Source organism: Solea senegalensis, linkage group LG7 (genome assembly GCF_019176455.1).
Source record: "Solea senegalensis isolate Sse05_10M linkage group LG7, IFAPA_SoseM_1, whole genome shotgun sequence".
NCBI classification, from domain to species: domain Eukaryota; kingdom Metazoa; phylum Chordata; class Actinopteri; order Pleuronectiformes; family Soleidae; genus Solea; species Solea senegalensis.
The window spans coordinates 12,032,051-12,053,966 of NC_058027.1; the positions used below are offsets into that span (position 1 = coordinate 12,032,051).

Consider the following 21,916-nt stretch of genomic DNA (forward strand, 5'->3'; position numbering starts at 1 on the left):
TCATGGAATCTCTGGAAAATGTTATAAAAATGAAAATACAGATTTTATTTGCAAACAAATCAAGTGACAATACCTGTACTTTCACAAAAGTAGATATTAAGAAGAAAATCAACACAAATCTGCAACATTTTATATTTACAAATGGTGTTTGTCTCAAACTCAACAAGACTGGGGTGATGTGGCTCAAAAACCTGAATTACATATATCAAGTTAATTTACACATCCTAAAACTAGCTGAACGTTTGTGCACCTTTTAGGTAGATGTGCAGGAAGAGACGCTACATCCTTGAAATCAGGAGGGTGCAGCTAAGTTTCAATAGTCTCTAAAGCTGCAGCATTGGCCCGATGAAATCAGTTTCACATTCTTATGTCTTCCGCTTCTTCACTGTGGGCCGGTCAAACACATCCCTCACTCCTGCCGCCTTCTGCTTAAAGAACTTGCTGTTCTGAGCACTCTCCTGGGCCCAGGCTGAATCAAACGATGTGGTGTCCTGGTCCACCAGGTGAGTGTATTTGGTGCGACCAGACCTACCAAAGTTTTTCACCTTAAGGGAAAATATGATAAAGTCAAATCAGAGTTGTACATGTATACTTACTTTTGTTTAGCTTTGTTAGTTTTTTTGAATGTGCAGCTTCACTGCAAACACATTCTGTTAATCAGTATGGGGATATAACGTACAACTTGCAATACAACAGATGGATGATCACTAAAAAAGCAACTGACCTGCATGACTTTGGGCAAGATGGTTTTGTTGAAGTGATCCTCCAGAGTAGGTGCACTGAAATCTCTCTTGTAAACATCATCCTCTTCGTCCTGTAACAGAAACCAAGTGTTCACACGAGTCAGAGGCTTGCTGTACAAAGCACTTCCAACCGAAGCAATTTTTAGATATTCAATCATGGAGTAGCCATGAATACTAATGAATACGGATCATTGAGGAGAACCAGTTGAAAGATGAAATCTGTTTGTGAATCATAAGGCTGTAGATAAAACTGAAACCCCGGTAATCGTTCACCTAAGCATTGACTTACCATGAAGAAGGCTCCTCTGTGGTAGTACTTCTGGAGGAACTTGTATTTGCCTTTGGAGGCTTTGTTGGTGATAAGTTTGCCACTATTGCGCAACTCAGCCCTACGCTCCTCCTCTGTCAAGTTGTGGAATCTCTCAATTTCACTCTTCTCCTTCTCCATGCTGAGGGCAAACACCACACATTAGCAAACACAGTGACAACTGCAACACTGCTTAAAGGTACTAGATTCACCGAGTAATTTAATACAGTCAAATAAATGTTTACTCACGCTTCTCTGGCCTCTCTGTCTCTCTTGATGCGTTTCAGCTCTCGCACTTTCCAGGCTTCATATTCTTCCTCCTCGTTCTCTCCATCCGTGTCCAGAGCATCCAGTGCAGCCTGTGAACGCCTGTTCTCCTCAAACTCCTTCTTAGCCTCCTCCTCCACGATCTTGAGTGTGTAGCGTCGTCGCTCTTCAGCTTGCTTCTTGGCCTCAGCCTCCAGCTCTCTTTGCTTCAGCTCCTCTGCTTCACGCTCTGCCACGGTGATTCTGTCTTTTCTAAGAAACAGAAAAGAAACTTACTACCTTTCACCGATGGTTTTGTTTTTACTATGCTTTGCAAGAAAAAACTCACAAAAAAAAAAGTTTTTAATACATACTTGCGAATGAAGACCGGCTTGAGTCGTGGCTCTGCTTCATCCTCACTGTCTGTGTACTCTTCATATTCCGACTCGGACTCTGACTCCGCCCCTGACTTCCCTTCCTCCTCCACCTCCATGACCTCCATCTCCTCATTTTTTCGTTCTACTGCACGCTGTCGCATCATTGATCGTCTTCTCTCAATTTCCTGCATAGAAAGACAAACTGTTAAAATTACTATATTTTTGATAATAGGATGTAAAAATAAAACAGCACTTAATCAACAAAGATCACAACCTCATCGTCTACTTCTTCCTCTTCCTCCTCCTCTTCTTCACTACTCTCTTCACGCTCTGGGTGCCATGTGCCTTCATCGGAGTCCTCGCTGCTCTCAGCAACAACTTCAGGTTCTACAATTTGTCTGTGTCTTGCAAGTCTGAGTAGAAGGAAATGTGAATATGAAGAGGTCAAAATAGAATTTTAGCAACAAAAAATTGCGTGAATCATATTTTAAGGGTGGTGTGATACCTCTCCTCCACATCCTCAGACACACGGTTGAGCAAACGCTTTAAACGTGGGTCAGATACATCTTCTTCCTCCAGCTCCACCTCTTGCTCCATTTCTTTTCCTTTCTTTGGAAACTGGAAATCCTCTTCTTCTTCATCTGATGACTCCATTGGTGCATAGTCAGGACGTTTACCTGACACATACCTCTTCACCTTGACCTTCTCCATGGAGAGCTCACCTGGAAAATGAAGAGACATGAGTTATACGATTGATTTTCACTATTTCACACAAATTATTAAAATATCCGATTCACTGTGTTCAAAGTGTAACTGAGATACCAATGAATGCAATTTGGCAACAGCTAAAATGTATATAGAAAACAAAAAGAGAAATATCCAAGCCATTGAGTTCTCTAAGTTTTAAATTAAATTCATTCAACAATCATCATCATCATCATCATAATATGTTGTTTAGCCCATATTAAACACAACATACAAATTATTTAAATTTAAATAATAGAAAAAAAACATTTAGCCATTGTTGCAAACAAAATCGTTTCTCCTTGTAGGAGAATGTAGGTATTTTTTCCTCCTTGACGTTACAGTAAATTGCTGATTCGGGGGAAAAAACAACCAATTTAATAACATCACTAAGTAATTCATTGTATAGCTACCACTGTCCCACAGTTCAATAACGGGTTAAAGACTACATTATTAAATATTAGAGAGAAATTGTTAATAAAACGTTAGCTACAGGGCTACTAGCTGCTAGCTTAGTACACGGTTGGTCGCCTGCTTAAGGTTCTGTCTTACCTTTCTCATTCCGGACCGGGACGGCCCCAGCCGTGGACTGGATCGGCGGCAGCTTCATGTTGACGGCTTCGTGACTAGACATGATTGTCTGGTCGACGACACCAGCTGAATAAAAATAAAAACGAGTATTTTTATGTACAGAAGGCAGATGCTTGGCGACTCTTCAGCGAAACGGAAGCTTATCAGAAAACGTAAAGGGACAGGAAGAGGATTTGTTCCGACCAGACACAATAAATGGTTCCGCCCATCGATCTTCTAATTTTCTTCTTGACCTAATTGTATGTGTGGGTTAAAAGGCAGCCTGCATCCGTTATGTTGCGTTGTCACTTTCTGAAGTTAGGAAACTCCTAATATCCCTGCTCCTCCAATAACGTTTAGCAACCACTTTCTGTGCTGTTGCCTCTGCTAGACCTTCCTTTCCTATCACAGTTGCCACGGCATCTCAGATCAGTGGCAAATAATGGCGGTCTAATAGCAATTAGATTACAGCATCCCAGACTTTAGAGGAGTCCTTTCACAAACTATAAAAAGGTATTTGTACACTAGCAAGAATGTGGCACAAGATCAAAGTAAACAATAACTTTGGTAATTGAAAAATAAACAAATATTTTAAACTCATTAAATTATCATCACAAGGAACCATAATCTCAATACTGGTCATAAATAAATGTGATAACCATTTTGGCCAAAACCGAGAGGCCATTTGTTTTTTCAAATAAACATTTAGAATTAAAATATGCCATGTTTTAACACATTAATTTAGAAATATTTTATTTTGATAATTTCTTCCTAGAATTAATAATAGTAGTTAAAATGGAATAATTCCTACTCTTGCCTTTGCAGGTAGAAAGCCCAGGTTTGTGACCTGGTTGGAACAAGGACCTTTCTGCATAGAGTTTGCATGTGACCCTCGTGTGGAGGATAAAGCAGTAGAAGATGAATGAATGAACTCAATTTTGCCAAAGGATACTGCAAGTCTTTTTAATTTTTAAATACATAAAGATCAAAATGTGTGTGCAAACCTTATAGACCATACAAACCAAAATAATACATTGCAAAAAATGTATACAAAAAAAGCAAATAAAACATTATATAAAATATAATTTATTTGTGGTCTATATATATATTTGAGTTAATCAAAACTGAAATAGTCTGTTATGCACTGTTTTGTGATGAAGTTGTCAGAGCTGGACTCCTCTCTGTCTGAACAGCTCCTCCAGCTTCTCCTCCAAAGCCGAGTTGGTTCCCTTCAGGCCTTTCACCACTTCTGAAGCCCACACAAAGTACTCCTGGGCCCGCTCAGCTGTCCAGCCTCACACACACACACACACACAAACACACAGTGGATAGTAAGTACACCGAGTAAAACTGATATGTACATTTTCATTTTGTGAACTTACAGATAGTAATTTACTTTATTTCCTTTCTGTCTTCTTGTTACAATACAGACTGCTCATAACTTTGACATTCTCATGTCTGGAAGTATTGTTTAAAAGAAATGTCAACATATATTGTCAAAAATAACTGCAATTGTAAAATATACATTAACAATACGTTAAAAATGAATACAATTGCTATACATGCTTCAGGTACAGCATGATAGCAGTGAAAGAGACATAGACATAGGTGCTGACCAACAGGAGTGCAGCGGTTCAGGTCCCTCAGGTTGTACAGCTTATCAGCCAGTTTGACCAGTTTGGCCTGGTGGCTGCAATGCGGTGCGTGTTCCACCTGCTGGCGCTTTCTCTCCTGTTTGGGCAGACTTTTGTTATCGGTCACCTCCTCAACAATTCGAGCTACAGTTGGGCCAAACGTGTCTTCAAGCTCTGCAGGAGTGGTGTCAGTGTCCTCTACTGTGTCATGAAGAACAGCAGCCTGCAGTCAGACAACAGACACGTCGAAAACAGAAAGTTATTCAATGGAATTTGACATTGTTAGTTGATGGTAAATTACTGATATCCACGCACTTGTAAAACCTCAATGTCTGTGACCCCTCCTTCATGGCTTAGGATTCGTGCAACACCTTAAATGTAAACAAACACATAAATAAAAGCAAGTATCTGCAACATGAAAGTCATCACTGTGTTTAGCTCCAAAATAACCTGTTGTTTCAACCAGTTGTTTCCGTCAGATTTACGCAACATATGAAGGCACCACAGAGTGAAAATGTACGAACCGATAGGGTGATTAATGTACGGTGTTCCGTCAACATCTTTGCGTCGCTGGTTGCGATGCTTCTCTGCGGCAAAATTAACCGTCTCTAACAACAAGAGTGCGTCCGAGCTCATGGTAGAAAACTACTTGCAGCGGTGGATCGGTCCATCGAAAGTTCAACAGTCCGTTTTCTTTAGTGTCCGGGTGGAAATCACTGTGTACGTGGATCACTTCCGTTTCATTAGATATGAAAACAAGTGTCTGTTAATATGATCCGGGTGCCTTCATTTATGTATTTAGCAGGGTAACAAATATTCGCTGTTTAGCTTCTGTCATTAGTTGACATTTTTGGAAGATTATTTCCACATCAGCGTCTACATTTTGACGCCAATCGCTTAGAATCCGTGTGATGTGAAGGTGTGTTTTTAGCCTACTAGCTAACCGAGCTATTCAGTCAGCCACATCACATATGTGTGAACAGTAACTTTACGTGATTGTGTTTGAATATTTTGTGTAGAGTGTCCGTCGTCCTGTCCCATCATGGCTCACAGTGCCAGGAGAGACTCTCCTAAGCTGCCCGACTTTTCTCTGCTGAAGCGGTTGGCCAAAGATCAGCTCGTCTACCTGCTGGAGCAGGTGAGATCAAGTCAATTACTTGATTTACTTACTCCATTACGTTTCACATTTTAATTGTTGAAAAACTTTGAATGTAATACTGCTGATAGTATATGGTCTTAGGCTTCAACTAACTTGTTTTCATCTGTGGGTTGCTCGGTCAGATAAAGTGTTAGTCTGTTCTATTTTATCGCTCCTTAACACATTTATTCCTGTTTTTAACGATAGACAGACATTATTGATCCCGAATTTATTTTTTGTGTTTCAGCAACGTTTCAGACTGTGTACAACTCTTAAAATAGAAGAAATAGAATAAATGAGATACATACAAAATACATGTAAACTGAGGAATATGTAAAATATTAAATACAAAGAAGGAAAAAATATTACACTAAAGTGTTAAAATGTAAGGGTACACATAGCAGCTATACAGAGAATAAAGAATAGTGACTTTAAAAATGAATATGTAGATAGATAGATACTTTATTCATCTCACAGAGAAATTCACAGTTCAGCAGCTCAAAGAATATGTTACAAAATAGAAACATAAGAGGCATACAAAGTACAGTCTAAATATAATATGAAATATAAACAAAAAATATAAATATATGAAAAAGACGTAGTGCAAATGTGAAGTTTGTGCACATTATAAAGGCGCAGAGGGGATTTGTGAGGGGTTGAACTTGAACATGGAGAGAACTTGCAAACTTGACACAACAAGGACATGCGCTCCAAGGATGTATTGCAGTAAACACAAAATATTTTCTATACTGGGTCTTGTGGCGTCGAAGCCGTAAGAGCCTGTTTGAGAATGTGCTTCACTGTCTTGTCTTTTGTGTGGTAAAGATGATGCTCCAGGTTGTTGACACAGTTTGAGTGTCCTTTCACCACATCTTCAAATGTCTCATATTTGCAGCCAGTAACAGGGCCAAATGTTCATATCAGGTTGTTCAGTCTGACTCTGATGCTGCTCCCACAGCAGCTGTGTTTGCTTTTGGATATATTATTCTACTTTACTCAAGTATCTTATCCTCTGTGACACACAGCTACCAGGTAAGAAGGACCTCTTCATTGAGGCAGACTTGATGAGCCCGCTGGATCGTATCGCTAATGTGTCTACATTAAAGGTGAGTTCCTTATTAGGTAATTTTGACTGCTTTGATTTTGGAAAACTCTTTTTTTCAAATATTTTGTCCTTTTTGTTTCAGCAACATGAAGTCGACAAACTATATAAAGTGGAATACAAACCTATTGTCAGCACCTCAGATCAGTGAGCCGTGCATCCTTATTAGTTTTCATTTCACACACACATACACACTATAACTGTCTGACACTGTGACATTACTCTCTTCTAGGCTCTGTTTTCTGATCCGGCCAAGAATAAAAACTGTGAAATGGATATGTGGTAAGTAGAGTTTGATATAATTATTTTTTCTTTATGGACTTTCATTTATAGGATAATGATGTCATAATATGTAATAATTATGTAATAATTATTTAATTTAATAGAGCTGGTAAGAAAGTTAAATTAAATTTTATTAAACAAAGTAAATTTGACTATAAATGCCAATGTCATCATCAGCTGTTCTATGATCATAGCTTTTTGCCCTTGGTTTAATTTTAGTGTCTTTCTTTATAGTTTTTTTTCTGCCTAACATTTATATTATCTACATGCACTAAATTTAACTCACAGAGAAGTACAGACTTCTTTCTAGAAAGTGAATCCCTGAAAAACCCAAAATGTCAGTGATAGTAACAGGTTTATCTTATTGAACCTCAGTAACCATTTCTGGTATCAGTGTTGAGTGTTGTAAATGTGATGAAACTGATTCCAGATTAATAATCTTATTCATTTATTCTGTGATTGCACAGTTCCTACTGTAAATCAAAATTCTGGATCTCAATTTGCCAGATTCAGGTATAAAACATATTGTTTGATAGCACAATAATTGACCATTTTAAAAATTCAAGTCATCTCATTTCACTTTAAAACAGTTTTGATGCCGCTGTGACAATAAAATGTTTGTACTGTTTGTGTTTCCAAATGTGTCTGGAGAATATCCACTTCTATCATTCCAGACGTCTGATGATGTTGTACGATTATTGTTTATAATAATAATGTACTTGCTAAATCATTCTACATCATCTCATCCCTACTGGTTGTTCTTGGGTTCTTTTTTAATCATTTGGCAGTGTGTTAGTGACATTGGTACTAACTTACATTTTGTGTGGTATTGGAAAGACCTTTCCAAGTATTAGATTTGTTAGTGAATCTTGCACTAAAAATTTCAAGTGTATATCATGCTATTGTCCTTCTTGTTCCAGATGTGGCCAACGCTGACAAAGCAGCAGGAAGATTTAGAAGATACAAGATAATCTTCACCCCTCAAAAGGTATTTCTGCTATTTCTCCACTTTTTTGTTCACACTGGTGCTTTAAGGTGCTCTGAATAAAGTTTTTTTTAACATTTACCTGCTGCCCATTCTGTGTCCAGTTCTATGCCTGTGAGTCAGTGCTGGAGGAGCAGGGTTTATTTGGTGGTGAGTGTCCTCGCCTGTTCATGTCTCATTTTTGTAGCAATGATTAGTGATAATGAAAGAGAGCATTAAATGTATTGTTGCCCTTCAACAGATGTGACCACAGATGAATGGTCTTTTTATCTCCTTCCACTTGATGATGATATAATCAGCATGGAGCTGCCAGAATTCTTTCGAGACAACTTCCTGGTAAGGTCTGGGTCTGAGAAAGAGCTGAAACAATTAGTTTATTAGTTTATTACACCATCTCTTGCACAGTGTCAACTGGGATTGGTTCCAGCTCCTAGTTATTGATAAATCAACCACTCTTTTTAACACTTAAGGCAGTTTGAATCACTGTACAAAACTATGTACATGAAACCTCTTTCCTCAGGCAGGGGACCAGCGCTGGGTTAGAACAGCAGGCAGCACTCTGCACCTTCTTCACTCTATTTATGGCCCGTTTTCAAAGATTTATGGGATTGGAAGATGTTCCAAGGTGCAGTACAATTAGACACCAAATACTATCAAGGCCTCTAAAGATAATGTTTCTCCTGCTCTTAACTGTTGTTAATTCTGTCTCTGTCTGGTACCAGATGGTATACGAGTCTTGGAGGGAGCAGGTGGAAGAGGAAGAAACAAAAGCTCGTCAGGCTGAAATAGGAAACGTTTTTCTTATCGATAGAGGTAAGCATGTGTCATTTTCCTAGCACAAACTGGGTTGTGTCTCTTTTTTTTTTATCCTAACATAATTTTTGTGTTTCACAGATGTGGACTTTGTCACTCCTCTGTGCTCACAAGTCGTCTATGAAGGACTTGTGGATGATATATTCAAAATCAAGTGTGGTGGGTATCAATGTTAACAAACATTTTCAATATGATCAATTGTGTCCCAAGAACTACTCCTGACCACATTTATAAACTGTTACATAGCATAAAGCTAAAGGAGTCAGGGTGAAATTAATTGAGCTCACATGTCCATGCAGGTGAAAGCTGATTATGGCATGTAAGACACTTGGGTCTGGTTTCTAAACATTCTCTCTTCATAGAAGAATGAGTGGCACAGAAATGCTAGGTACTTTTTGTCGATGTGTGATCACATGTCCTCATGTGCTCTGCAGGATGTGTTGGGTTTGGAACTGATGCCACCTCAGACAAAAATGTGAAAGTCATGTTGAACTCCCAGGATAAGGTAAAGCTTACAGTGGAGTCGGAAACCTCTCTCGCAAGTGTTATTATTTTGTTATTATTATGTATTATTATTATGATGACATATAAATGTCCCTATGACCTCATTTATAGGTCTTCAACGAAATCAGAAATGAGCATTTCTCTAATGTCTTTGGCTTTCTCAGCCAGAAAGCCAGGAATCTGCAAACTGCATATGATGTGAGTAAAATGTTCATTAGCCTCATCAGTCTGGCTAATCAAGGCAACTGAACTAAGTGACTTGTGTTCCGATCTCTACAGAAGCGTCGGGGGATGGACATAAAGCAGATGAAGACGTTTGTCTCTGAGGAACTGAAGGGGTTAAAACAGGAGCACCGGCTACTCAGTCTACGTGAGTGTTGTGGCACTTCACTGTGTGTCAGAGTGAGCGTGACGTATTTCAAATAATATTTGCAAAGCTGCTTCACTGAAGAACACCTTCTCTCTCAGACATCAGCGCTAGTGAAACCATCATGAAGAAGAAAACAAAGCAGGATTTCCAGGAAATGTTGAAGACAGAACACTGTAAGATCACATTCAGGTCTCAGTCAAAAGACTTTATAACACATAATGTGTTTAGTCATGTTGTTTTTGTGAACTTATTGAAACTTGACTCCTTGCTTTCTTTTCTAGCTTTACTTGAGGGATTTGAAATCCGTGAATGTATTTCTTTTATAGAGGAGCACATCATCAGACTGGTACATTTGACCTGAACATGTAAAGTAGTACAATATATCATTATAATGAAGTTGTGGAAACTCAATTATTCCTTTTTGATAGGTCTCCATGATAGAAAGTCTGAGGCTGCTTTGTCTTCTCTCCATCACAGAAAACGGTTAGTTGTCTTTTTATATACAGTATGATTCCAGATATGGATTGAAATTATCCATGTGTCGTATTAATAACTGTGTGATGGCATGTTCTCATAGGACTCCTGCCAAAAGATTACCGGTCATTAAAAGCACTGTTTCTACAGGTGAGGCCTGACGTGTGAATGAGAAAGGGCAGCTTTTTGAAAAACAATAATGCAGGTGTTGCTGACTAATGTTTCCATATCTTTAAAGCCATAAACAGCAGATAATTGGACAGTCAAGCGCTTACAAAAATATATTTGTCATTGTAGAAATCTGACAATTATGACAAAACTACAATATGTCCTGCTGAAGTTTTTCTGAATATTTTTCATATTTGGTATTTTTATCCTTAGCACTAGGGCAAGCTGTTCTGTGTTTGTTTGTTACCTAAGAATTCAAATCAGAAGTGCGATGTTGACATCGGTTCATGATATAGCCAAAGAAAAACACTTTTTTTGTAGCACAATAAAAAACTACATTTTGGGCGTGTGGTTACTTGCTTGATGAATCAGTAATGTAATGTGTAATGGGAAAACAACTGATGCTTTTTTTCCCAGTATTCTTGTTGACCTCCTTTTGAGACTGTAAGGTAATAAGGAATTTCAGGGAAGTACCCCAAGTGCCCACAAGAACTCAAAGGGAATCACCTACAGCTGAAAATAGTTCTCATAATGTTACAATAAATGACAACAATTTCCACCAATGAGAAAAAATAGAATATGACTGTATATTTCAAAACTAAATGAAGCGTTGAAAGTGTTAAATAGACATGCCCTTGTGTTTTAGTGGACCACAGTTAAGGAGCCAGTGACCCCATGTATAACTTTGTTTCTGCTTGACATCATCAGAGCTATGGAGTGGAACACCTGCTCACATTCGCCAACCTAAAGCAGTTGGGGCTCCTGGTGGAGCAGCAGCCAGGGGAAACCCTGACTGCCATGGAGAGCAAAGTGGGCAAACTGGTAAACGACAAAACTGCAGGTGAAACAGGCTTTTTCTCCTGCTCACAATCACTGTAACTCTTGCTGTATAGGATTAATTATTTTATTTTTCTTATTATTTTTGTCCTTATCAATACAATTCTTTCCTCTTCCAGGAAAGCTGACTGATGCCTTTTCCTCCCTGGCAAAGAAGAGCAATTTTAGAGCCCTGAGCCGGAAGCTAAACCTGGTAAACTATCAATAACTTTTAAATTTACTAGTTTTGCTCTTAAAGACTCTTAAATCATGGTTGTTTGCCTTTAACACGTTGGAAATGTAAATTAGCAACTGGATGATCATATGTTTGGTAAAGGTGCCCAAATCGGATGAAGAATACAACCTGCGTGTCCCTCGAGATATGGCTTACATCTTCAGTGGTGCCTATATCCCTTTGAGTTGCAAACTGATTGAGCAGGTGAGTAAATCAGCAGGTTTGTGAACTGTTTCTTTTGGGGGTTTTTCAATGAGAAACCACAATCCAACCTATTTCTTAATGGGCTGCTGTGCAGGTGTTGGAGCGAGGTGGCTGGACGGGGCTTGAAGAGGTCACAAGGCTGCTGAATGGACATGAATTTTCTGTCACAGGTTTGCTCATAAGGAGATACATATGTAGAGAAATTAAATAAATGATATGAAGTTAAGGTAGATGTTTCAGTCAGGGCCAAGTAGTATTAATAATACTAATACATATTTCTAATAAAAGCTCAAAGTATTAGAGGAACCTGATTTCCTCAGCTGGATTTCCATTTTAGGGAGACTGTTTCTGTCACACTTGTTTTTTCAAATGACATGACCAATGAAATAATGAGTGAGATGTGGGGTTTTCTCTATCATCAGGCAACAATGGAGCTGATTTAAGAGCAAATAATGATGCTCCTCGCATCGTTGTGGTCATGTTCCTCGGTGGCTGCACTTTCTCCGAGATCTCAGCCCTGCGTTTCCTTGGCAAAGAGAAAGGTAAGCATGATCGATGTCACGGTAATATCTTTCTTCTAGTATGTACCAGGCATTCCGGTAAATGCTATATTCAATGTTTTTTCTCCCAATATACCTGTTGCTTTGAGACAGAAATATCAGAAAGAAAATGGGAAAGGAATAGTTTTAATGAACACAGTTTTCTTCTTTACTTTTAGGTTATAAATTCATTGTGGTGACAACTGCCATTACAAACAGTTCAAGGCTACTCGAGGCTTTGCTTGAAAACCACATGAGGCCTGTCAACACTTGATGATGGACAGCAACCTGACACATTCCTGCAGACATTCATCATGCATTCCATCCAACTCTGGAATTACAAATGGAAAATGTTCGTTTCTTGTTTGCTTGTTGTCAAATGGACTGAAAATATGTGTAAAGGAAAAAGTAAATGTTTTTAATAGAGTTTGAAGGATTTCCTTCACAACACAAATTAATGATCAATGAGTACAACAGCAGGTTCCAATTCTTGCTTATGTCCAGCAACATTACAGGGTCATTCAGGGGGAGTGGGCCAATATTCCACAGACCACAATATCAACTATGAAGAAACTGTGAGGTCAGTGGTAGCCATACCAGATACTGACACCCGTTATCTGCTCCCCCTAAAGAAGTCCTATGTGAAGCTTTAATTCAATGCCTAATAAAGGTGTTAAAGATAAACTACACATTTAAGCGTGACATTTTTGTGACCAGTCCAAAGCACACCTGGGCAATAATCATGCTCTTAAATCAGCATCTTCTTGTCACACCTTCCAGGTGGATGGATGGATTATTGTAGTAAAGATGAAGAGCTCACTAATACAGATTTTAATAATTTGTCAACCAACCAAATAAATACTTACATGTTTGCATGTAAGCAATCTTACATTTTACTTAAATTCATGGAAAATGGGAGCATAAACAAAACGGTTGGATAATTATTATTTTTATTTTTTTCATTCAACCACGGTTACAACGCCTCGCTCGCAGTCAGTCTGTTGCATCTTGGGGAGCGTCTGACGTCACACGGTGAATCAACCAGCGTCAGCCGATGCAGCCAATCAGAGAGCAGAGTGCGCGTGTTTTGAATCGTGAACAAACTGTGCTCTGTGAAGTGTGAAAGCAGCAGGCGTCGCCTCGCAGCTCGTCTCTCTGACAGGTTTCGGTGGGTTTTTTGACCCTAAGCTTTACACGAGGAACGCAACAGAATCTGGAATTTAACGATGAGAAAGAGGTATGTTAAAAAAATTAAAAAATAATTGTTTTTTTCCTGTGACCAGTGACAATGTGCAATATGTGAGAGCAGCTATTAGCTGAACTAAGCTGTTAGCGAAACTAACGCGGTCTTTAGTTAGCTCAGAGTGACCTGTCGCTATAGTGTTTAGTTTGAATGTTACCTGCTAGTTGGTCAGCAATACAACTTAAAGATGAACGAACTGATCATACTGATCCCTGCCCCTATAGCGAGGTGCTCGCAGCGGAGTCTGTGTCGTGCCTGAATAAAGCGCTGTGCCATTTGAAGGACATTTGGGAGGAGATCGGTATCCCGGAGGAGCAGCGACTCCAGAGAACCAATGTCGTCAAAAACCACATCAAGGTGAGACACCTGTTGACGGCGAGAGGGCAAATAACGTAAAACGCAGCTCAGTATTTGTGAATCTCTTGAATGTATTTGTGACTCAAATAGAACAATTTCACTGTTCTTATCCTGACTATCAGACCACCACTATACGTAGATTGGTCAAATGAAATCTGGAGTGAAAGCTATGCTTAACACATTTTCAGATGAAACATGTGAATTAGGACCGAAACGGGTTTAGACGGGTTTAAACGTTACCCACAGTGGGGTGGGGTGGAAGTTAAGGATATAACAGGTTCTATGTGTGAAAATGAGCTTTAACGTCATTAGTCCTAATAGTGTGCTGGTCTTTGTTCTGAAGAGTATACTTTGTCATGAGATTTAAACCACTGAGCAATTATTAAGTTAGCTTGCACTGTTGTTTGCTGCACTTTTTTTGACCTTACATGAATATTTAACATACATGTTGTAAAGTGACAGTTTCCACTCAGAGTCAAAATACATGCAGATTTTGGTTTGTTAAAGTGAAGCACGTATGTATTTGTGTTCTATCATAATAATGCAATAGTGAAGGCTGGATACCACTCTTGTCTGATATTGATACCAACATAGTAACTCTGAGTATTTATTGAAATCTGATACAGTATTTACCATTTTTGTTAAAACGTTGTGTAAGATAATGATGGTGCAGGTCTCCCTTTACTGCATGTCATCTGTGTACCAACCATATTTACTTTTACCCGGTATCCAAACAAAATGATTTTGACCAGTATCTAAACGATTCCACTACATTCCATTTATTTATCCACCAGAACTTACTTGAAATGATGGTCAAGGAGGAGGAGTCTCTGAAGAAGAGGATCGTAAGCAGCATTCAGATATGCAGGACAGAAATGGAAAAACTCTGCCTGGAACTTCAACTTCCTGTGTTTCAGGTGACAACATTTGAGTAACTTTGTTTTGTTTTGTTTTGTTTTCTACCTTTAGCTGGGGACACACTACAGCATTTTTTGCCCATTATTCACAGTTGGGCAGTGTCTGCAACACGCAGAACTGTGGACAGGTGGCATGGCTAGTTGGCACAGAAATCTGTTGGTTTGTGAGGGGTAAAGACTTGAATCGGCAAGTGTGTGAGGGTAACAGACACAACCCAACCTCAATCCTAATCTATCAAACATGTTTGAAATTTTTTGAGCTGACTCTGGACACAACCAGGTTGTGTGTACTGATTACCGGCTCAACTGCAAACACATTCACAACACAGCTGCCAGCAGTCAATGAAAAAGACTAAGTGGGACACTGTCGCTCTCGTAGACATGGTCACATCAAACTCGTGGGAGTTTGATGTGTTCATTTGGCTTTTGTTGGTTTGACAAATCATGTAGTTGTTCCCTCATCAGGCGCTACCCAGTCAGTGATACTCAGTTTTTCAAAATCTGCTGAAACCTCCAAGTCTTTTCGAAATCGGTAACGACTCATGTAATGTGTCCCCCAGCTTTTCATACTGTTACTAACCTGCTAATGTATGTGTTTTCTTCATCATATATATATATTAAGGAAGAGGAAGGTATCAGCATGCTCCAGCAAGAGAAGAACATCCGCACTCAGGTGGAGGCACTGGCGAAGGAGAGGGCTCGTAGGATGCAGCAGCTGAAGGATCTGCTGGAGCAGGACCAGGACCTGTGCGACATCCTGTGCTCTATGCCGTATGGCATTGCTCCAGACTCTGTGCCCTCTCCGGAACAACTGGAGAACTTCCACCAGCACATTAACAACCAGAGCACAGAGAAGGTGGGAGATTGTTTTACATCTACATGAAATTATTATTATTATCATTATTATTATTTTGAATGCATGAACACAGAAGCTTCATTTCTTCCAGGAACACATGTTGCACTACAGTTGGCAAAGAGGGTCAGAAACAGTTTTGTCCAACACAATACCTGCCTGTTTCACACTAACACAACCAATCATTTCTCTCTTTCTTTACTGTGTTTTTTCATTTTTAGCTGCAAGTCTTACAAACTACCTCACTTGAGCTTTATATGGGATTCAGATCAGACACAATATAGTGAAACATGTTTTTGTATCATCTGCATATCTCTGATCGTCATGTTTTGACTGAGAGAGGTATTACAGTATATGACCCTCTAAACCAAGTAAATATGAAAGCCTTACTTCCACCTAGAACTTTAGAAATTAGTTTTTTAGGAAGCTGTTGTGTGCAGCATCATCCTCTAATTAAAATATTTAGCCAGTTGGACAATAAATAACATAATTTCACACCTCACAATTTGCTTTTTTAAATCAATGCTTAGCCAGGATTATGTTGTTGGGATGAAAATGTTACATAGACTTGAATTGTCCATAGTGTAATTCTGTCCTTCTGACCAAATGATACGCCACTTTCCTGTTTTTAGGCAAAGCGGTACGCTGAGTTCATGGACCTCAAAAAGCAGATCACCTTGCACATGGAAGAGCTGGACCACATTCCTGAGACAAGTTTTGAGAAAGATGTGGTCTGTGAAGATGAGGACTCTTTCTGTCTTTCCAGGGACAATATAACAGCACTAAAATTGCTCCTTTGTCAGGTAAGAGTAACATAGTAGCTACAGAAAGTGCTAATGTAAACAGTTTAGTCTGACTTGGGTGATAATATTTATTAATGAATATATTTTGTTTTTAAATATTGTAGTTCCAGTCCTTTTCCCCAACCGATGTAAAATATATAACAGTTACTTATCCATTTATTTAGTGCTGTTTATCCTGGTCATGATACAATATATTACTAGGAATAATCTATTAATACTGCTTGGTAAATAAAATCTTAGATTTTATTTAGTGAATCCTGCTGTAGCCCTCGTTACATCTGAGTCTTCAACCTTTTAAGGATATAATTAAAGATAAATGTGTATCCAGGTCTGTTACCACATTAGTTGAAGGTATGATTTAAAACCAGTGGACCCTGACATTGTCTAAGATGGTGATTAACTAATTGATACCACTTATTGGTCCTGCAGCTGGACGAACGCAAGGTAGAGAATCAGGCAAAGTGTGAGACTCACAGAGAGAAGATCCAGCAGCTGTGGGACCGTCTGCAGGTTCCCCAGGAGGAGAGGAGTGTCTTCAATGAACACATGGTCATGTCCAAGAAGAGGAACCTGGAGGCAGTGAGAATATTTCCTTATAATTTTCCTTTCTTCCATCAGTGAAGTTATATCTTTGGTGCAGTTCTTCTGTCAGGATCACTCAAAAACTATAAAACTGAATTCTAGGGATGTCCCGATACAACTTTTTCACTTCCGATACAATACCGATATTGCAGCCTTGAGTATTGGCCGATACCGATCCGATATGATATCAGCACAAATCATACATACTTTAATTACTTATTTTGTAGTGTGGGATGTTATAATAGGCTTGATCAAGTGATATTACTTAAAGTGAGAGAACAGTAGTCAGCAACAGTAGGTATGAGTAAAACTGACCCATTTATTATTAACCAATGGGTTACATACATTTTAACCTTTAACATAAGAATATTTGATTTTTTTGTCACGTTAATTTCATCAGGAGGTACCAAGTGCTAATGGGGGTGTTTCACAGGTAACAGCATGTCTTCAGAGAACACCCCCCTTGTTTTCACTATTTTGCATTAGCCCAAACCACACAGGGTGAATGACTCGTCCCACAGACATACTAGGCCCCCGTGTGTGGAGCTTTAGGACACATTTAAAACACAGAAAGCTCTTGGCATGGCTGGTTTTTGGGGTATAATTAACAAACGGAGGCTGTTGACAGGTGGTGCTGGTTTATGAAATAATGTTGTTTTAGCAGCTCGCCTCAGGATGAGCTGGCGTGGTGCTGACTCTGAAATAGCAGTAGCACACACACGCTGTTGTTGTGATCATGTGGGCTGTACATGCATCCAACACAGAGCCCATGTGATCACAACAGGTGCTGCTGGAGTGGAATGGACTTCTTGTATCTGAGCACTTATATCAGAGATTTTAGAGACAGTCCGATATAATCCGATACTCTTTTTTTTGGCTGATATCAATATTGGATCGGGACATCCCTACTGAATTCAGGCACTGGTTAAGAATTCAGAATGCTTTTTCACTTCCCTAAATATGATGTGTTTTTGACATTTTCTTGAGTTTTTCAAGAAATAATGCAGATGTCTAAATGAAATTTCAGTTCAAATATATATGTACAATTTGATGCAGATCCAGATACTGATGCAAGGATTATATTATACAAGTATTTTAGGTTGGTATTCAGTTTCAGTGCATTTGTAGACTTCATCAGAAGAGTTGGAAGAATATGTGAAAAAGAAGAGCCCTGATACAAAAATGAATGGTTGGTTAGAGCACATGCATTTTAGCAAAGTTTGTAGTTTATTTTGTAATGTGGTTGCTATATTGCTTTTTTTGTCTTTAGTTACAAGCAGAAGTTCAGCGTCTTGAAGAGCTCAAACTGCTAAACATCCGTAATGTCACAGACGCCATCCGCTCCGAGATTGCTGTGTTTTGGGAGAAGTGCTTCTTCAGCATTGACCAGCGTCAGGCATTTGCACCGTATTTTAGTGGTAGGTTTACTTGTTATAGTTACTCTAAGTAAAATGATCCTGAATTATGTAAAAGTGATGACACTTTGACGGTTTTTAGAGGATTTTACTGAAGAGCTGTTGGTTCAGCATGATGCTGAGATCCAGCGTTTGAAGCAGCATTATGAGGACCACAAAGAGCTTTTTGATGGGGTTCAACAATGGGAAGAAAGCTGGAAACTCTTCCAAGAGCTAGAGGTGATTATACCAGAACAGTTTCACTTCAACATGCACACTTGTGGAAAAACCTTTCTTTCTCATTGCCTTCATGAATATATTTATATGGTTACATGTGTGCATTGAAGAAATTGCCATATTAATTTTGTAATGTGTACCTTTTTTCTCATTCTAAGAAAAAAGCCACTGATCCAACAAGATTCACAAACAGGGGAGGGAATCTTCTGAAAGAGGAGAAACAGAGGTCTGATTTGCATAAAAACCTGCCCAAGGTATGACAAAAGGTCACTATTTGTTTTGTAACAGTTCTTAAGCATTTGACTCTCACATGTATCATGTGTATGTTGTTGTTTGTTTTTGGTTTTTTTGCAATTTAGCTTGAAAAGAAATTAAAGGCTCAGATTGATGCGTGGGAAAGTGAACAAAGTCGGGAGTTTCTAGTAAATGGCCAGAAGTTTCTGCAGTATGTGGAGGAACAGTGGGAGCTGCACCGGATAGAGAAAGAAAAGGAGAAGCAAGAAAGGGTAAACAAATTGCTTTCTCGCATTTGCATTTACAGTATTTCAAACATTTACTGAGAGAAATTTCTTCTCTTCACAGCATCTCAAGAAGAGCAAACAGACGGAGGAGGATATGCTGTACGGAACAGCAGTACGGACCCCAACAAAACGTAGATTCCTGGGCACGACCACACCGAATAAATCAAGAAAGCTGGTACATTTGATACCTTACTTTTCCTGTTAGTTTGATTTAATGCAAACTCACTTCCGTGATCTGTGTACGTCGGCACTAAACCTCTCCCTCTGTCTGTCTCTTCAGTTTAATTCGACTTCCAGCATGTCTAGTGCCACCTCTAACAGCACCATGCGCTCTGTCTATGGTGGGACTATCTGTCGTTCACCTGTCCCCCGCCCACCTCTCTCGGCAAACAAGGTTGGTTTCACTCAACAGTTGTTGACACATCAAACCTAAAGAAAAAGCAATGGGTGATGGGGACTACAACCTACAAATTCTAATCAGCCACTTATGTGAATCAAATAGGGACATATTCAGTTAGATGGACACAAATTCACTTTTTTCTAAACCTAAATACATATAAAACCTCAATGTTTTTTTTCCCCCTATGCATATGTACAAAAACCTTTTGACGTGTACAGTGTGTGAACCTTTAATTCATCATCTTATTCTAATGATTTGGGCATGCTGAGGGTATTAGGGATTATTCCTTCCTCCATTCATCTCTAAATTGAGATTGATGGATTGAGTTGCAAAAAGGAATTGGTAAAAAAGTTTTTCCTGATTTCTTTGTCCTACTGTTTATCCCCCAGTGTCCAGCTCCGCGGACACCAGGATCTGGTAAACCCCCCCACCCACGACTACAGGGCTGTAACAAGGAGAATGAGGCCCAGTTGAAGGGAACCCCAGTGAGTGGTGCATTGCTGACTCCCGCTAGTCCACAGCGTAACTTCAGCATGGCCTCTGTTGCTAGCACATATTCAGAATTTGTGGTAATTACACTTTTTTTCTCACATCAATTCACCCATTTTTTTTCCTCATTGCTGTTCAATAGTAGATTTTTTGCAGATATTTGTAATGACATACAAATGCTAATGATGTAAATTTATGTTTTAGAGGGACTTGGTCAACACTGAGTCTGTTCAGTCAAGGTGTGTTTTGAGTTCTAAAACCCTGAAGTGTTGCTTATTAATCTCTTCTCTGCATGCCTCTAATCAAAGGATAGATTTCCCTTAATGAGTGAACGTGAATGTTTAGCCTTGGGTAGACGGGGATACCCAGCTTTTGTCCAGATGCGTTTTTAAGATACCCTTGCCACTGTTGGAGCTTGTATGCCTCAGATAAATCAGGAGTTGAGAGCATTGCACACTCGCTATGTCCAAATACATCGTGTTAAAAATTGTACAAATGCAGTAGAAATTGTTACTTACAAATTGACAAAGAAGTTCATGAGAACGTGACTACATTGATAGCAGGAAGCTAATAATCTGATTATAATCACCTTAGTGTCAGTCACCTGATTGGTCAGAGTTGAAAATCTTATCAGTCTGTCAGTTTGTGTGTGTCTCCTCACTAATTCGTACTAACTTGTTACCACAGTGCGTCATTTAATTATGATCAGACATACACATACAAGATACACGCTTGTTTGTTGATGGTCCGTTTCCTTCTCCATGTTGTCTCTTCCATGTATGGAGTTTAAATTGTCACTTCTGCTTCCACAGCGAGACCTGTCCAAGGCCTCTAACACCAAGATCCAGCACGGCATCATGAATTCTACGACTACCAACCATTGACCTCTGCACCCTGAGGGTGACTGATTGCAACAGCTTAAGTATCATAGTCCTTCCAATGAATGAATTGTGATCTGTTAAAATGGCTCACCACCCTACACTGCTATCGACTTTAATCTGTATATGAAGGTAATAATAAGTATTAAGTCATTGATGAACAAGGGACAAGGAATTAGTTGTCAACCACTGAATCTTTGTCAAGTCTGTCACTGTCTCCACATGGAATAATCTGTGTAAATGTTAAACTAACACTAACTTGGCTCTAATTCTTCTTTTTCGATGTAACTCTCTTTGTATCTTGTGCTGCACATTTTTAAAATGTAAAAGAAACATGAGTGTTTAGCTTTCAAAAGTTATGCAATCTGGGGTTACAGGCTTAATGTATTACGAGTACCTTGCACTTTTTTATAAAAAGAAATAGAAAATATATTGCAGCTTATCTTGTAATTTTACACTCACATTGTTCCTTCCACTTTTTTATATATATGTATGTGTGTATATATTTCATGTTGTTATGCCTCTTTATGTAAACTCAACTGACAATGAAATATATAAAGATGTGCGATACTCCTTCACTTCCTCCCTTTGTAAAGTAAAAAGAAAAATGTCCAATTGGTCTTTGTTATTTTGCACCAAGTCTCACAGTGACTGAGTCAGTCTCAGCCTACATTCAGACTATTATGTTTTTGTTTTAAAATGAAAATGTTCTGCATCCAGACAAGTGTTTTAGCTCTATACAATATCACAAGACTGTACAGGTCCACTTGCCATGCACATAGTGGTGTAAGTTTTTTTATTATTATTATCCTTGGGTGTCAATGGCAGTTTTAACTGATATGAGCACATTAGGAAGCTAATGCAGGAAAAATGTTATATTGTTTCCTTTAGTTTTCATTAATGCCCAACTAGATTAATATACTGCCTCAGAGAACTCAAAGTGAAATGGGGTCAGCAGCATTTTCAAACTTCTCTGGTTTAGGTGCTTGTA

The 21,916-nt window shown here is 38.9% G+C and overlaps 4 protein-coding genes across 5 annotated transcripts; 2 read left to right on the plus strand and 2 right to left on the minus strand.

Moving 5' to 3' along the window:
- Positions 1-24: 24 nt before the first annotated feature.
- On the minus strand, positions 25-3,159 carry mfap1 (microfibril associated protein 1). The gene is made up of 8 exons (XM_044030319.1): positions 2,970-3,159; positions 2,179-2,395; positions 1,948-2,086; positions 1,671-1,858; positions 1,300-1,569; positions 1,033-1,192; positions 725-814; positions 25-545 (listed from the first exon to the last, which is right to left on the minus strand). Exons 1-8 carry the CDS (start codon positions 3,049-3,051, stop codon positions 366-368), a joined length of 1,326 nt encoding a protein of 441 aa, XP_043886254.1. The 5' UTR covers positions 3,052-3,159; the 3' UTR covers positions 25-365.
- Positions 3,160-3,923: 764 nt separating this feature from the next.
- hddc3 (HD domain containing 3) lies at positions 3,924-5,322 on the minus strand. Its single transcript, XM_044030320.1, has 4 exons — positions 5,146-5,322; positions 4,937-4,992; positions 4,604-4,844; positions 3,924-4,281 (listed from the first exon to the last, which is right to left on the minus strand). The coding sequence occupies exons 1-4, from the start codon at positions 5,255-5,257 to the stop codon at positions 4,151-4,153; spliced, it is 540 nt and encodes a 179-aa protein (XP_043886255.1). The 5' UTR covers positions 5,258-5,322; the 3' UTR covers positions 3,924-4,150.
- A 36-nt stretch (positions 5,323-5,358) lies between these two features.
- Positions 5,359-12,932, plus strand: vps33b (VPS33B late endosome and lysosome associated). Its single transcript, XM_044030315.1, has 24 exons — positions 5,359-5,540; positions 5,641-5,759; positions 6,785-6,865; positions 6,947-7,008; positions 7,094-7,143; positions 8,064-8,131; positions 8,233-8,278; positions 8,370-8,464; positions 8,649-8,753; positions 8,851-8,941; positions 9,023-9,100; positions 9,376-9,446; positions 9,557-9,643; positions 9,725-9,815; positions 9,914-9,988; positions 10,097-10,161; positions 10,244-10,298; positions 10,393-10,439; positions 11,166-11,298; positions 11,414-11,487; positions 11,611-11,712; positions 11,807-11,882; positions 12,135-12,254; positions 12,431-12,932. The coding sequence occupies exons 2-24, from the start codon at positions 5,664-5,666 to the stop codon at positions 12,523-12,525; spliced, it is 1,863 nt and encodes a 620-aa protein (XP_043886250.1). The 5' UTR covers positions 5,359-5,540; positions 5,641-5,663; the 3' UTR covers positions 12,526-12,932.
- A 404-nt stretch (positions 12,933-13,336) lies between these two features.
- prc1b (protein regulator of cytokinesis 1b) lies at positions 13,337-21,540 on the plus strand. Of its 2 annotated transcripts, XM_044031219.1 has the most exons (15): positions 13,337-13,488; positions 13,719-13,851; positions 14,646-14,768; positions 15,391-15,624; positions 16,254-16,424; positions 16,854-17,003; positions 18,277-18,424; positions 18,504-18,640; positions 18,796-18,891; positions 18,997-19,143; positions 19,220-19,333; positions 19,439-19,552; positions 19,948-20,127; positions 20,252-20,286; positions 20,860-21,540. In XM_044031219.1, exons 1-15 carry the CDS (start codon positions 13,478-13,480, stop codon positions 20,906-20,908), a joined length of 1,842 nt encoding a protein of 613 aa, XP_043887154.1. In that variant the 5' UTR covers positions 13,337-13,477; the 3' UTR covers positions 20,909-21,540. The 2 variants fall into 2 exon arrangements, with proteins under 2 accessions (XP_043887154.1, XP_043887156.1); XM_044031221.1 differs by lacking the exon at positions 20,252-20,286.
- Positions 21,541-21,916: the final 376 nt, after the last annotated feature.